Source organism: Dendrobates tinctorius, unplaced genomic scaffold (genome assembly GCF_039654945.1).
Source record: "Dendrobates tinctorius isolate UK_male_01 unplaced genomic scaffold, ASM3965494v1 ptg000073l, whole genome shotgun sequence".
NCBI lineage: Eukaryota > Metazoa > Chordata > Amphibia > Anura > Dendrobatidae > Dendrobates > Dendrobates tinctorius.
In genome coordinates, this window is record NW_027361741.1 from 14,165,608 (window position 1) to 14,181,338 (window position 15,731).

General features: G+C 41.1%; 1 protein-coding gene across 1 annotated transcript in view; it reads left to right on the plus strand.

Annotated features, from left to right (window-relative positions):
* The window catches only part of MYO18B (myosin XVIIIB), a 972,020-nt gene that overhangs the window by 906,941 nt on the left and 49,348 nt on the right, over positions 1-15,731 (plus strand). The window contains exon 41 of the mRNA XM_073582823.1: positions 10,658-10,822. Within this exon, the coding sequence (XP_073438924.1) occupies positions 10,658-10,822 (165 nt within the window). The remainder of the gene's footprint in view (positions 1-10,657; positions 10,823-15,731) is intronic.

The window sequence follows — 15,731 nt, forward strand, 5'->3', positions numbered from 1 at the left end:
ACATGTTAGTGAATGAACAGTACTAGTACTGAAACACTTGTAAGCGTGGCACGAGTATGCAGATGTTGTTAAAGAAAGGTGAAAATTTTATTTTTCTTTAACCGATTCGCGCATCTCTTTATGTATTATGTGGAATCCGCTTCACTAAATTCATATAATTCTTATATAGAATTTACATTATTCCAAAATATATAGATGTCTAAATGAGGTTATGTGAACAATTAGTTCCCAAACTAGTACCGCTGATGTTGAGTTGGACCCAGTTTTGTGATTTTAAAGAGGCTGTACTATTCTTTTAACTTACATTTTGAATAGGGATGAGTGAACGTGCTCGCTGATACTTGGATATCACTCGAGTATCTGGGTGCTCAGCACTTGGCAAGCATTAGCTGGTGCTCGAATTTGAAACTTAAATCCCCGCCCTGCATGTTTGGCGCCTGTTACACAGCCAATAAGCATGCAGGGATTGCCTTGGGTTACTGTAATTCTGTTGCTACTGTATCTTTGTAGTGGCATTACTGTGATTGGATGGCTGTATGACATCATCAGAGGTTATAAAAGGACCGGAGTCTCCACAGCTCAGGGACAGCTCATATTGGAGGGAGAGAGTGCTCATCCAGGCCTGAGTGTGCACAGTTTAATGAATCAGAGACCTCTAGTGTTGTTACTGGTGCTGATGTTGAACCTTCATACTAACAGGGCTAATCTTGTGCTTTGCTGTTTGTGTTAGATACATTTTGAATTTACCCTTGGGAGAGACAGTTGCAGGATCAGGGAAAGTGGCTGAATACAGTCTCTAGGCAGGCTTAGGGCTTTCCAGTCAGTTGCAAAATATATATTTGTGGTAGTTTAGTATGGTGAAAAAATTCACTATATTGTCATCCATAGAGTATTACATGTTTTGTATTAAATTTTGGCATTATATAAAACTCTAAAAAAGCTTTTGAAAATTTTTTATGAATTCAATCACTCATGCATAGAGTGTTATGTGATTTCTGTTACATTTCAATGGTATATAACACTCCAAAAGAGTGTTGAAAAATATTTATTGATTTGTCAGGAACATCGCACTGCACTTGCTCACTGAGCCAGTGCGTGTGTCCTGAGTACAAAAACAGTGCTCAAAGATACCTGTGGAGCGGGCAGCAGCGGTGACAATGCATGCTCCAGGACCTGAAGCATGTGACTGCTGGGGGCGTGGCCTAAGCTCAACAGAGCTAGGAGCTGCAGGGAAACTCCTAGAAAGGTAAACTGCAATGGAGTAACAATAGCCAAGCCAGGAGGTCAGAACTGGAGAAGGCAATAGTACCAAAACGAGAGACAGAGTACAGAGTGAGGGAACAGGCCGGGTCATACACGGGAATCAAACAAGCAATGCAGAATACACTCACACCAGGGGGGACGGTCAGACACACAGCCAGAATAACAGTATAGCTGACAGAGAATGCTAGTCTGGAGTGAGTATAAATACCCCTCCCAGATCCAAAAACAGGCCGGTAAAAGTTAACCCTGTGAGAACAGGACATTAACCATGTCCTAACCATGGCAGGATTTAATTAGTCATCCTTAGAATATTTTTTGAGTTCTGTTACATTTCGCTAATTTATAGCATTCCAAAAAAAGCATTGAAAATGTTTTCTTGATTCAATTACTCATTCATAGAGTTTTACCGTATATACTTGAGTATAAGCTGAGTTTTTCAGCCCTTTTTGTGCTGAAAAGCCCTCCTTGGCTTAGCTTATACTTGAGTGAGGGTTCTAGAAGATGGAGGGGGTGGAGCAGTGGGTCACAGGAGACAGGAGTCGGCTGCTGCGGCTAAAGCCTTTGCCCTCTGCTAATGAGAAATGAATATTCACTGCCCTTGCAGTGAATATTCATTTCTCTGTAATAGCGCACACAGTGTCAGCCGCAGCCACCGGCTTCAGCAGTGCCAGGGCAATTATGTATGCTCGCTACTTAATAGACATGAATATTTACTTCTCTCCACTGCCGTAGGCATGGAGGGCAGTGAATATTCATTACCTTAAGTAGCAGCACATGTGATCGCCTGGCTGCTGCAGCTGCTGCCACTGGAACAAGACGCTGATGGGGTCCATTCATACCAGGCAAGGGATGAGGAGCCATGCATACCAGGATAGGGATGAGCAGTTCATGCAAACCAGGATAAGGATGAGTGGGCCATGCAGACCAGGATGGGGATGAGGAGACATGTAGACCAGGATAGGGATGAGGGGGCTGTTCAGACCAGGATGGGGATGAGGAGGCGGTACATACCATGATATAGATGAGGGGGCCATGCAGACCAGGTTGTGGATGAGAAGGTCATGCATACCATGATAGGGATGAGGGGGCCATGCAGACCAGTTTTTGGATGAGGAGGCTGAGCATACCAGGATGGGGATGAGGGGACAAAGCATACCTGGCTTAGGCTGGTTTCACATTAGCAAACTGGGGCTCTGCGGAGGGCTGCATACTTCCTCCCTGGAGCTCCTCCCACTTCTGCACTTCTTCAATTTAGGTCCACCTACTTCTGCATGCATCCTGCGTACCTATCTTTAACATTGAAAAAGAAGCAACAAAGATCAGCTCACCTCCTCTCCAGTCCCACTGCGCGGATCATGCAGTGCTGCAAGTAGTATTAAGGTGAAGCAGAAGTCCAGTGAGTATGATATCCATAAAACTTTTATTCCATTTTCATTAAAAGCACATAAGTCCAAAGTCCATTTTTATATCAAGAGACACAAAAACGGGTAATGATTAAGGTGGCACGAACGCTAAAACGCGTATGATTTTAAATGCACTTTAAGCCTGTGACTGTCACTGGTAGGAATTACCCGTTTTTGTGTCTCTAGATATAAAGATGGATTTTGGACTTATGTACTTTTAACGAAAATGGAATAAAAGTTTTTTTTATGGATATCACCCTCGCTGGACTTCTGCTTCACCTATCTTTAACATTGGGTACACATTACATGCGGATGTATGCGGATGCGTCATTTTGACGAGCCCGCCATCTGCGCAAAATGCAACTTGTTGCATTCCCATGTGGTCGGTGGGTGCGTCAAAGCAACGCATCCGCATACATCCACATGTTCTCCGTACCCAATGTTAAAAATAATGTCCTCTCAACACTCAGGATTGCTGGACCTACTTCTATCAGGGTTTCCTCCACCTCCTACACAATTTCCTGCTCCTCTTCATCCCCCATCTCTGATGTGGTATCTAAGAGCACATCGTCCACACCAGCCGGAAGTTGGAAGCTCTGGAGCATTGCCTCAGCGAAGTGGCAACAGGCTCTGCTGAAGCTAAGAGACAAACTGCCTACCCCGGCAGAGTTATTGAAAGAAATTACAGACCAGACAGATCTGTGGCTCTCGCCACTGAACCTACAAACCATGCATGGTTGTGTGTGATAATGGCCATAACCTGGTGGCCGCTTTGAAGCTTGGTAATCTCCCAAACTTACCTTGTTTCGCCCACGTTCTCAACTTGACAGTTCAGCGGTTTTGAAAACCTACCCAGATTTGCCAGAGCCTCTGGTTAAGGAACCCCATGTCAATGCCCATTTCCGCAAGTCAGTTACAGTTGTTCACCAACTCGTGTGCAATGTGATCTTGAGCTGGAACTCCACACTGCACATGCTGGCAAGACTTCGGAGCAGCAGATGCCAGCTGTGAAATACCAGCTCCCACATGTTGGTCAGTATTCTGGTTAGCCTTCCTGAGGCAGAGAGGTCTACTAAAATGGTGCTATATCATTAAACCATTGTGGAAAATGTTGAAAAAATTCCCATCAGACAAGGCTAGCGGCTTGCCCAGCCAAGGAGGAGAGTTGAGGGAGACACACACCAGGTACAGCAGAGTAAGGGGGCACATTGCAAACAACCTTAGCCAATTTATTGACACCCGCCCAGCATCTGTGCCCCTATGACCTGGTCATTTTGACAAAGAGGGAAAAGTTTTTAAACATGGTCAAGTAATACCTGGTGGACAAAACTATCATACTTCCTAATTCCTCAGTGACTTTCAGCTATTTGGTCTCAAAGCTTGACACTTGACACGAGCTGTCCCTCTATAACTTGGATGTGTTGTGCTGTCCTGCCACTAGTGTTTTGTCTGAGCGGCTTTTTAGTGCCTCCTGGGGGGTCAAAACAGACAGGTGCTTTTGCCTGTCAAGAGAAAGTGCTGACTGGTTCACTCTGATAAAAATCCACACCATCAGACGACAGCAGCTCATAAAGTGTTTTTCATCTAATATTTAAATGAGACCCACCAGTTGTTGCCTTCAAGGGTCTGTGGATGACTGTATGACCCTAGTTACAATTTTTTTCCTGGCTTTGCACTTTGTGCAAAGCCTTTATGAGTGTAGGTTTACATCAACTACACTTTCAAAATGTTTTATTGAGGACTGCAAGTTGTTGCTTTCAAGGGTCTGTGGATTACTATATTACTTCCTTATTATTTTTTCATGGCTTTGCACTGTGTGCAGAGCCTTTATGAGTGTAGAAGTGTATATGGATGACTGCTTGTAATTTTTGGCAGGTTTTCCACTTAGTGCATAGACTTTAAAAGTCTAGGAGTACCACTACTTCACAATTTGAACAGAATGTATATGAAGCCTTCCTTTATATCTAGTACAGGGTGTAGCTGAGTCCCTCTTCCATTATATTTTTGGTAGTTCTTGCTTACTTCATAAAAGACACTGACATTTCCAATGCTGTAATAAAAATCTCAATTTTGGTTTGCTTAAATAATTTTTTTAAAATCCTTTTTACATTTTGCCTTATATACAAGTCATTATACAGGAAAGAATGTTTCATAACATTTTTCTTGTAAACTCCAATTTCTCAACAATTTTGAATGATGAAAAGAAAGCAGCTCTGACAGAATATAAGTTAATTTTCTCAGAGTAGCCACACATTTAGTAAAGGGGGTTTTACACATAGCGATATCGCTATAACGTCACTGATTTTGTCACGTTATAGCGATATTGCTAGCGATATCGCTATGTGTGATACTTACCTCCCACCGGCTCCCCCGCTGTCCATCGCTGATCGCGCGAGAATGTCCGGCTCCATTTCTCGTCGGGCGCTTCCTGCTGGGGCTTCCTGCTGTGACGACGAGCGACGCGTGGAGGCGGGCGGGAGGACGTCTTCATCGCTGTGTGTGAAAGGTGAGTATCGTGCGCTGCGTCGCTGCTGCATCGCTGTGAGATCTTTCTGTATGAAAGCTCACTAGCGATCATTTAGCGATGCACCAGCGATCCTGACCGGGTCATATCGTCGGTCGGATCGCTGGTGCATCGCTAAATGTAAAAGGGTCTTTAGTCAGCCATGCAACATTTTAATGATATTTACCTACAGATTATCTTTATATCTCAAGGTAACTACAGTGGCTTGTGAAAGCATTCACCCCCTTGCCTTTTTACTTACTTCTTTGTTACATTTCAACCTGTGTTTAAATATTTTTGTAATCCAATTTTGTGTGTGAAATGAGGTGAGAAAAATGTTGGCACAAATTAAATTTATGGGATTAAATAGCTAAAAATTGGCATGTGCGTATGTATTAACCCCTTTTGCTGTGAAGCCCCTAAAAATTTCTGATGAAAGCAATAAGTCACATTCTTTGTGAAAGAAAGTTCACCTGTGTGCAATGTGAGTGTCACATGGTCTGTCAGTATATACACACCTTTACTGAAAGTCCACAGAGGTTGTGCCTGCAACACCATTAAGCAAGAGGCACCACTAACTAAATGACACCATAAAGACTAAAGAGATCTCCAAACAAGTCAGGGACAAAGTGGTTAAGAAGTACAAGTCAGGGCTGGGTTACAAAAAAAAATCTCAATTTCTGATGATCTCCTGGAGCACCATCAAATCCATTATTATCAAATGGAAAGAACATGGCACCACAGCAAACCTGCCAAGAGAGAGCCGCCCCTCAAAACTCTCAGCCCGAGAAAGGAAGCTATTAATCAAAAAGGCAGCACAGAGACCAAAGGTGACCCTGAAGGAGCTTCGGAGTTCTTATGCAGAGACTGGAGCATTTGTCCATAAGACCACAATTAGCTGAACACTTCATAGAGGTTGTCTTTATCGAAGACTTTACTCACACACAAAAATCGTATATGTCTCATTTTGAGCTTGCCAAAAGATGTAGAAGAATTCACAAAATTTATTGAGGAAGGTGCTGTAGTCAGATGAGACCAAAATTGAACTTTTTGGTCACCAAGGTAAACGCTATGTCAGGAGCCAAACCAACACAGCTCATCACCTCAAGAACATCATCCACACTTGAAACATGGTGTTGGCAGCATCATGCAGTGGGGACCTTTTCAGCAGCAGGGACAGGGAAAATAGTCCTAGTTGAGGAGAAGATCAATGGTGCAAAATACAGGGATATTCTGGAGCAAAACCTGTTTCATATTGTCAGTGATTTGAGATTGGAATAGGGTTCACCTTCCAATAAGAGAATGACCCAAAGCATATTGTATATTGTTAAAGCAGCACTCAAGTGGTTTAAGGGGAAACATGTAAATGTTTTGGAATAGCCTAGTCAAAGCCCAGATCTTAATCCAATTGAGAACCCTTGGTCAGACTTGAAAATTGCTGTTCACTTAAAGGAGCAGGTTTAACTTGCGTAATCAACAAAAATCTCAGTGGCAAGATGTGGAAAGCTCATAGAGACTTTTCCAAAGAGACTTGCAGCTGTACTTGCAGTAAAAGGAGATTCTACAAAGTACTGACTTTAGAAGGGTGAATAGTTATGTATACTGAAGTTTTCAGTTATTTTGTCATATTCGTTGTTTGCTTCACAATAAAAATAAAACTAAATGTTCACAGTTGTAGGCATGTTCTTTACATCAACTGATGCAAGTCCTAAAAAACCCAGTGAAAGTCCAGGTTGTGAGGTAGCAAAACCAGAAAAATGCAAAGGGGGCGAACACTTTCGCAAGCCACTGTATAGTTGTTAGACATCAAGGATTTCCTTTAAGTAGTGTGAGTGAAAATATACTGTATGCCCATTTAGCCAAATGATTATTTGTGAGGTCAAGTAGTAAAGTGAGAAAAGATCTGACTCATTGCTCAAATTTCAATTCACTCCAAAGGTACTTCATGGGGTTTATGCCAGGGATCTGTTCAGGCTCCTTACAAAGGTTCCTTTACACCGGTCTTGTTAAAACATGCCTTTTGGATCTTGGTTTTGTGTGACATGGCACAGTTATTCTGGAACAAGAAAGATCCTTGTGTACAAAGTTGGCTGCATTCAGTTGGCTAAACTATGTTTGCATGCTGTAGTTTGAACATAGTCCATCACTGAAAATGAGGTCCTAGTCCATACCCTTAAATACATTCATTATCCCACTACCCTCCACAGCAGTCACTTCATAGTACTCCCTGGGCATCCACCAAACAAAGAGAGGTTCATCCATTTGACTGCGAGATATGGGACTGTCTTTGCACATAGCAACCAAGGTTATTATTGGAATGGGTTAACTGTGGTATGAAGACAGGTTTTCATATTTGGGGTTATTCAGTTTGGAAAAGCGAAGGCTTAGGGGTAATCTTGTTTCAATGAGCAAATATATGATAGGACAGTGCAGAGATCTTTCTAGTGAGCTTATGCCTGCAACAGTGACAAGGGGGCATCCTCTATGTCTAGAAGAAAGAAGGTTTGATCATAATCACAGATGCAGATTATTTACTGGAAGAGCAGTGAGACTATAGAACTCCTTGCGGCAGGATGAATGAAACCAGAAAAATAAACTGAGCCAGAGCACAGACTAATGGCCGAAATTGTTAGCAATCTTGAAATTGTTCTAGAAATTGAAGAATTTCTATTAGAAAGTTATTGCAATTACATGTTTCTTTTCCTTTGTTTGTAATGGATCAACCCCCCCAAAAAAGCAATGGAAAAAATCAAATTGGACATTGGACAAAATTTCAGATAAAGCCGAAAAAAGGGCTGGACAATATTCTTGGTACTGTCAACTTAATATTTGGTTACACACCCTTTGGAATAAATAATTGCAATAAGTCATTTACTACTGTATAACCATCAACAAGTGTCTTATACAGTACCTCTCAACCCAAATTATGGACCACTCTTCTCTTGCAAACTGCTCCTGGCAGGTCTCACATATTTGAAGGGTGCTTTCTCCCAACAGCATTTTTAATATTTCTCCACAGTTCTTCAATGGAATTTAGATCCAGACTCATTGCTGACCACTTCAGAACTATCCTGCACTTTGTTTCCATCCATTTCTGGGTGCTTCTTGAAGTATGTTTGGGGTCATTGTCCTGCTGGAAGACCCATGACCTAGAATGCAAACTAAGTTTTTTGATGTCCAAAATACTTTGGTAATCTTCAGGTTTCATGATGCCTTGCACTCAGTCAAAGCACCCATTGCCAGAGGCAACAATAAAACCCCAAAACATATTTGAATCTCCATCATATTTGACTGTAGGTACTGTTTTCTTTTCTTTGTAGGCCTAATTCTGTTTTAGAAAAAAACAGTAGAATGGTGTGCTTTGACAAAAAGTTCTATTTTGGTCTCATCTGACTCTTTCCCAGAAGAATTTTAGCTTACTCATATATATTTATCAAACTGCAGGTCTAGCTTTTTTATGTCTGTGTGTAGAGATGGGCGTCCATACCGAACTTCTACTGTTTGGGCACGGACACTAAACACAGACTTCATGAGGAAGTTTGTGTTACTGTTCGGGTTTGGTTGCCCGAACACTGGGTGTTTGTCATGCTGTCATGTGCATGACAGCGGGGCAAACACCACTTCTGATCGGCGGTGAAATCATCCCACCGATCAGAGAGCCACAGTTCCCACGCTCAGCTGTGATAGAAAGTATAAAGTTTACCTCTGGTCACTGGCATCAGCTGATGGGACTAGACACGTGCTGCAGCTAATAACAACAAGAGCAGGAGCGGCTAATGGGAGCATTCATTAGCTGGCTACTGCGCTGTAAATAAATAATTTTAAAAAATGGCATGGGTTCCCCTTTATTTTTGATAACCAGCCAGGTAAAACTCACAGCTGCGGGCTGCAACCCTCAGGTGTCAGCTTCAGCAAGGTTGTTTATCAAGAATAGAGGGGTCCACATGCCATATTTTTATTTATTTAAATAAATAATTTAAAAATACAATGTGGCGTCCCCCCATTAGTGACAACCATCCTTGCTAAAGCAGACAGCTAGAGGCTGGTAATCTCAGGCTGGTAAGGAGCCATGGATATAGCCCCCCCAGCCTAAATTTAGCAGCCCGCAGCCGCTCAGAAAGGGCACATCTATTAGATGTGCCAATTCTGGCGCTTTGCCCGGCTCTTCCAACTTGCCCTGTAGCGGTGGCAAGTGAGGTTCATATTTGTGGGGTTGAGGTCACCTTTGTATTGTCCAGTGACATCAAGCCCACAGCTTAATAATGGAGACACCTATACATTACTAATTCTACAGTGGTATGGTAAATAAAGACACATCCAGAATAAAGTCCTTTATTAGAAATAAAAGAAAACACACTTACTTTTTCATTTAAAAATAACAAACACAGCTATACTCACCTAACGCCTAATTGCACTGAAGCCCTTGTTCTCCTGTAATAAAACTAAAATAAAAAAAACAATAATATGCCATACCTGTCTGTAATTCTGTCCTATGTCTGGGGGATTAAGGCTGTTTACACATGATGCGGCTTTGTTGCATTTGCACAGAATTTTTTCTGCACGGAAATGCTCCAAAAGCACAATGGATTACTAAAGCAAGGTTCATCAATGGCAATCCTGAAGTGTTGTGCATCTGATCTGGAAATTTCCACCCTTATTTGCAGTGTTATATTCTCTGCAGCATGTCAAATCTTTTTACGGATCAGCAGCTTTTTTCACCCATTAACTTCCATTGAGTGAGCCAAATCTGCAGCAAAAATGCAGGTGTACAAAGGTTTGTGGATTTGCTGCGGATTTGCTGTGGATAATGCTGCAGAATTTTCAGAGGAAATGATGTCAGAAGGAGGAAGAGTGTGTGGGCGGAGAATATAGAATAGTGCCCATCTTGGTTGAAGCACATCAACAATAGAATCCTATCCTATGGAGGTTGGACAAGGAAATGACATCATATATTTTTTAAATAATATATCTTTATTTAGCTTAGAAATCCTCATATAAATCCGCACATAAATCCACATCAAAAATGCCTAAAATCTGCATAAAAAACACATGGAATTTCCAAGGCATTTTTCTGCCAAGAGATGCACAAACCGAGCAGAAATTTCTGCAAGCAAATCCGCAACATGCGCACATAGCCTTATAGCTTTCAGCCTGGATGGTGACAAGATACAACCGTCCAGGCTGAGAATCACTGGTGACTGAACTGCTGCGAGTGCAGCCTCAGTAACTAGTAGTGACATCATCCAGGTTACCTCCGGTCAGCGTGAGCGTTTTTCACATGGTGCTAGCAGGGATCTCACCAAAGTCACAGCAGTTCAGCCCTACTGGGAACTGCATTGTAATATATCAGCTAAAGATCTCCATAGCATAATAGAGTGCACACCACCCTCCTCCTCCTTACTGGACTTTTGGATTGTTTTTTTTCAACATTTGCTGGCTTTAAAATTATTACAAGGGCCTCATGCCTCATTTTCTTTTTTTTCCACAGGGATAATCAATCAACCATAGGCTCTGTAATGAGTGTGGGAAAATCGGAGAGTATCCGATCCTGGGGTGGATCATCAGCTAGCTGGGCATCACCAACGAGTGGCAGTGTTTGTGGACGCCAGTCAATGCAATCGACATCTGATACAGTTAATGTTCACAGTTTAAGGTAATGAATTTTGTCATACTGGTTTAAAAGCTTTTATTTTATACTGTTGTATTATACACATTTATGAGGAAACAGAAGAAGCACAGAATATACAGTTGTGGCCAAAAGTATTGACACCCCTGCAATTTTGTCAGATAATACTCAGTTTCTTCATGAAAATGATTGCAAACACAAATTCTTTGGTATTATTATCTTCATTTAATTTGTCTTAAATGAAAAAACACAAAAAGAATTGTCCTAAAGCCAAATTGGATATAATTCCACACCAAACATAAAAAGAGGGTGGACAAAAGTATTGGCACTGTTCGAAAAATCATGTGATGCTTCTCTAATTTGTGTAATTAACAGCACCTGTAACTTACCTGTGGCACCTAACAGGTGTTGGCAATAGCTAAATCACACTTGCAGCCAGTTGACATGGATTAAAGTTTACTCAACCTCTGTCCTGTGTCTTTGTGTGTACCACATTGAGCATGGAGAAAAGAAAGAAGATCAAAGAACTGTCTGAGGACTTGAGAAACCAAATTGTGAGGAAACATGAGCAATCTCAAGGCTACAAGTCCATCTCCAAAGACCTGAATGTTCCTGTGTCTACCATGCGCAGTGTCATCAAGAAGTTTAAAGCCCATGGCACTGTGGCTAACCTCCCTAGATGTGGATGGAAAAGAAAAATTGACAAGAGATTTCAACACAAGATTGTGCGGATGTTGGATAAAGAACATCGACTAACATCCAAACAAGTTCAAGCTGCCCTGCAGTCCGAGGGTACAACAGTGTCAACCCGTACTATCCGTCGGCGTCTGAATGAAAAGGGACTGTATGGTAGGAGACCCAGGAAGACCCCACTTCTTACCCCGAGACATAAAAAAGCCAGGCTAGAGTTTGCCAAAACTTACCTAAAAAAGCCAAAAACGTTTTGGAAGAATGTTCTCTGATCAGATGAGACAAAAGAAGAGCTTTTTGGGCAAAGGCATCAACATAGAGTTTGCAGGAGAAAAAAAGAGGCATTCAAAGAAAAAAACACGGTCCCTACAGTCAAACATGGCGGAGGTTCCCTGATGTTTTGGGGTTGCTTTGCTGCCTCTGGCACTGGACTGCTCGACCGTGTGCATGGCATTATGAAGTCTGAAGACTACCAACAAATTTTGCAGCATAATGTAGGGCCCAGTGTGAGAAAGCTGGGTCTCCCTCAGAGGTCATGGGTCTTCCAGCAGGACAATGACCCAAAACACACTTCAAAAAGCACTTGAAAATGGTTTGAGAGAAAGAACTGGAGACTTCTACGGTGGCCAGCAATGAGTCCAGACCTGAATCCCATAGAACACCTGTGGAGAGATTTAAAAATGGCAGTTTGGAGAAGGCACCCTTCTAATATCAGGGACCTGGAGCAGTTTGCCAAAGAAGAATGGTCTAAAATTCCAGCAGAGCATTGTAAGAAACTCATTGATGGTTACCGGAAGCGGTTGTTTGCAGTTATTTTGGCTACAGGTTGTGCAACCAAGTATTAGGCTTTTGTTTGGCCCATTTTTGGAGTTTTGTGTGAAATGATCAATGTTTTGCTTTTTGCTTCATTCTCTTTTGTGTTTTTATAATAATAATACCAAAGAATTTGTGTTTGCAATCATTTTCAGGAAGAAACTGAGTATTATCTGACAAAATTGCAGGGGTGTTAATACTTTTGGCCACAACTGTACATAGGTCAAGTTATACTTTTTTAAGTTTCAACCACCATTATCTCTCTTTTTTGTTGCTCCATTGTATTTCACTACTATCATTCACAAACAATGAGAATATATAAGGTAACAGGGTCTGCAGTAATTGGATAAGTAGATTGGACCTACAAAACATTTTTCCTGCCACAATAAATAAGTCTGCACTGGATACAACCTATTATACGCTACTAAAATCAAAGGTTACATAAATCAAGTAGATGGAAATGGTAAAGATGAGCGTTGTATGGGATATTTTTACTAGTTACCAAATATTGGAGGAATGCTATGCAATGACAAAGGAAAGATTCTTTCCAGCCTTAATGTCTTTCTCGTGTCATCTTAGAAATGGTTAAGGTATTTTATGCACCGTAATCGACATTGTGGTTAATAACTGCAATCATTGAAAGCAGAGAATTTCTTTATGTTGAGAGATGAACTATTTTCCATAATCACTTAAATGGCAGATATTCTCTCAAGAAGTTCATGTACATGAAGTATATCCAAGACTTTGCTGTACAATAAATGTGCTTGAAGATCAGTGAAAGGTGAACAGTGTTGGATGTATTCATGAAGGCCCTACACTTTTATTGTTAGGAAATCATCATAAATATCCATACTCTGCGAAGAAATCAAGAGAAGCCATGTGCACGCTCAGAGTTATTTCTCAGGGAAAATGATTTGTGAGGCTTGAAATGCAATTTCCCTGTTTAGACTTTAAGACTTTGTTGACAAATGTCTGATGATGCCATGAACAGAAAAGTATCTAAACTGAAACTTTACAAGTTTTTTTCCTTTTTACTATCAGTCTGAACCAACATGACATACTGTACACAGCTTCAAGTATTTTGAAAATTCCTAAATAAGGCTTTAACTCCAATGAGATACATAGGAAAACATTTTATTAGTGTTGAATAGTGTAATAAAGCTAGGAGTAAAAAGATCTTTTTTTTGTTTATTCTTCAAATATGCAGTACTTTTATTTTGAGAAAAAAAAACATAAAAATTAGTAACTTACACTTGCACCCCCTACCGTACTCTATTCAATTGGCTGAAATAGTTTAGTTTGTCTACATTCAATAAACAGAGATTGATTGATGGTTGAACAAATGTTGAGCAATTCATAGTCTGGTGAAATTTTTTTCACGGATGAAGCCATGCACATTTTAGTCCATATTTGCAGTCACAATAGTTGAAACCACGGATACATTTTCAATGTCAGTGGGCAAAGCGCCGCCAAACATTAAAGGAAAATTCTGACATGTTCCTTGAAGATTGCGTCTTTCAGTCTGTAGAGATTTTAGGAAGACTTTTTATGTGTGACTTATGGTATATCCCTTTTTTACCTCCCTCTTCCCTTCATTTTCCTTTTTTTGCACAAGCATTTTTTACACTTTAGGGTGCTGCATTATTTCCCTTTGTGATTGTTAATTGTCACCATTTTGTATATTGAGCACTAGATGTGCTGTTTTCTATTTTGCACTGCATTTGCACGTTTGCACTTTATTTACTCACTTTCGGGTGTATTTACCCCTGTTTAACTATGTGACTTCTAAGGGCCTGTCACACTAGCAATATCGCTATAATGTCACTGGTTTTTGTGACGTTATAGCGATATTGCTAGCGATATCGCTATGTCTGATACTTACCTCCGACTACTCCCCCGCTGGTTATCGCTGATCGCACGAGAACGTTCAGGACCGTTTCTCGTCGTCAGCTTCCTGCTGGGCTTCCTGCTGTGGAGACGAGCGACGCGTGGACGCGGGCGGGAGGACGTCAGGATCGCCTCGTCTGACAGGTAAGTAGCGACCCCCGACCCCAGCGATGTCAATGGTGAGATCTGCCTGTGTGGCAGCTCACTAGCGACCACTTAGCGATGCACCAGCGATCCTGACCACGTCATATCACTGGTCGGGATCGCTGGTGCATCGCTAAGTGTGACAGTACCTTTAGTCTTTGCCATTTTTATTTATTATTTTTTCTGCAACTTTATATTTATATTTTATTATTTTTTGACACAAGCATGTTTGTGGCATCTTGGTCCACATTATATGTATCACTGTCTATTTATTTGAATAAAGTTGAAGGTTAAATAAGGGGGAGTGGGTTTTGACCCTATAGAATGTGGCCGTAATATTATCTAGATTGTGTTGCCCATGTGAGCATTAATTTTTTTTATTGTTATCACTTTTCCCTTTTTTTGGTCCACCGCTTTAAATATTTATATATGTATATTTAATTTATAGATTTTCTTTGTGTATATGTTATTCAAACCTCTCATATATTATTCCAAATACGGGCATTAGCTTTCATATGTTACTACCGCTTTGCCAATCTTTGATTAAATAAAGGGATTTTATTTACAATAGATTTCTGTCCTATATTGCTTTTTGTCCATTTTATGGGGTATTTTCTTGGTTTCTTTGTTTGTGTGGTTTCCACACCTCCCTACTAAGCACTGGTGGTATTATTTATTGGGATATGTGTGAACTACATTAGTATTGTACTCTTAAATTCCTGGTTTTTAGTTGTATCTGTAGTTTTATGGTATATCCAGTTGATGACCATCTGTCATAGTTCTGTTAACCCCTTTACCCCAAGGGAGGTTTGCACGTTAATGACCGGGCCAATTTTTACAATTCTGACCACTGTCCATTTATGAGGTCATAACTCTGGAACGCTTCCATGGATCCCGGTGATTCTGACATTGTCTTCTTGGGACATATTGTAATTCATGTTAGTGGTAAAATTTCATTCATATGACTTGTGTTTATTTGTGAAAAAAATGGAAATTTGGTGAAAATTTTGAAAATTTCGCAATTTTGCAACTTTGAATTTTTATGCCCTTAAATCACAGAGATATGGCACACAAAAAACTTAATAAATGACATATCCACATGTTTACTTTACATCAGCACAATTTGGGAACCAAAATTTTTATTGTTAGGAAGTTATAAGGGTTAAAAGCTGACTGTCACGCTCACGCCTTGGCTGAATGGCGCGAGCCGGGGGGTTGTGGCCCCACTGTGCCACAACCCAGACTACCCTGGAAGGGGCGTGACTACGACAGCTACCTCGGTCTTCACTGGAGCCTCTGATGGTGAGGTCAGGCTTGTGCAGCAGGTAGCTGTCGGGTGCCACTCCAGGGTGGTGTCTGGCTGTGGCTCTGATCCCACTCGGGGACAAGTCACTTGGACAGG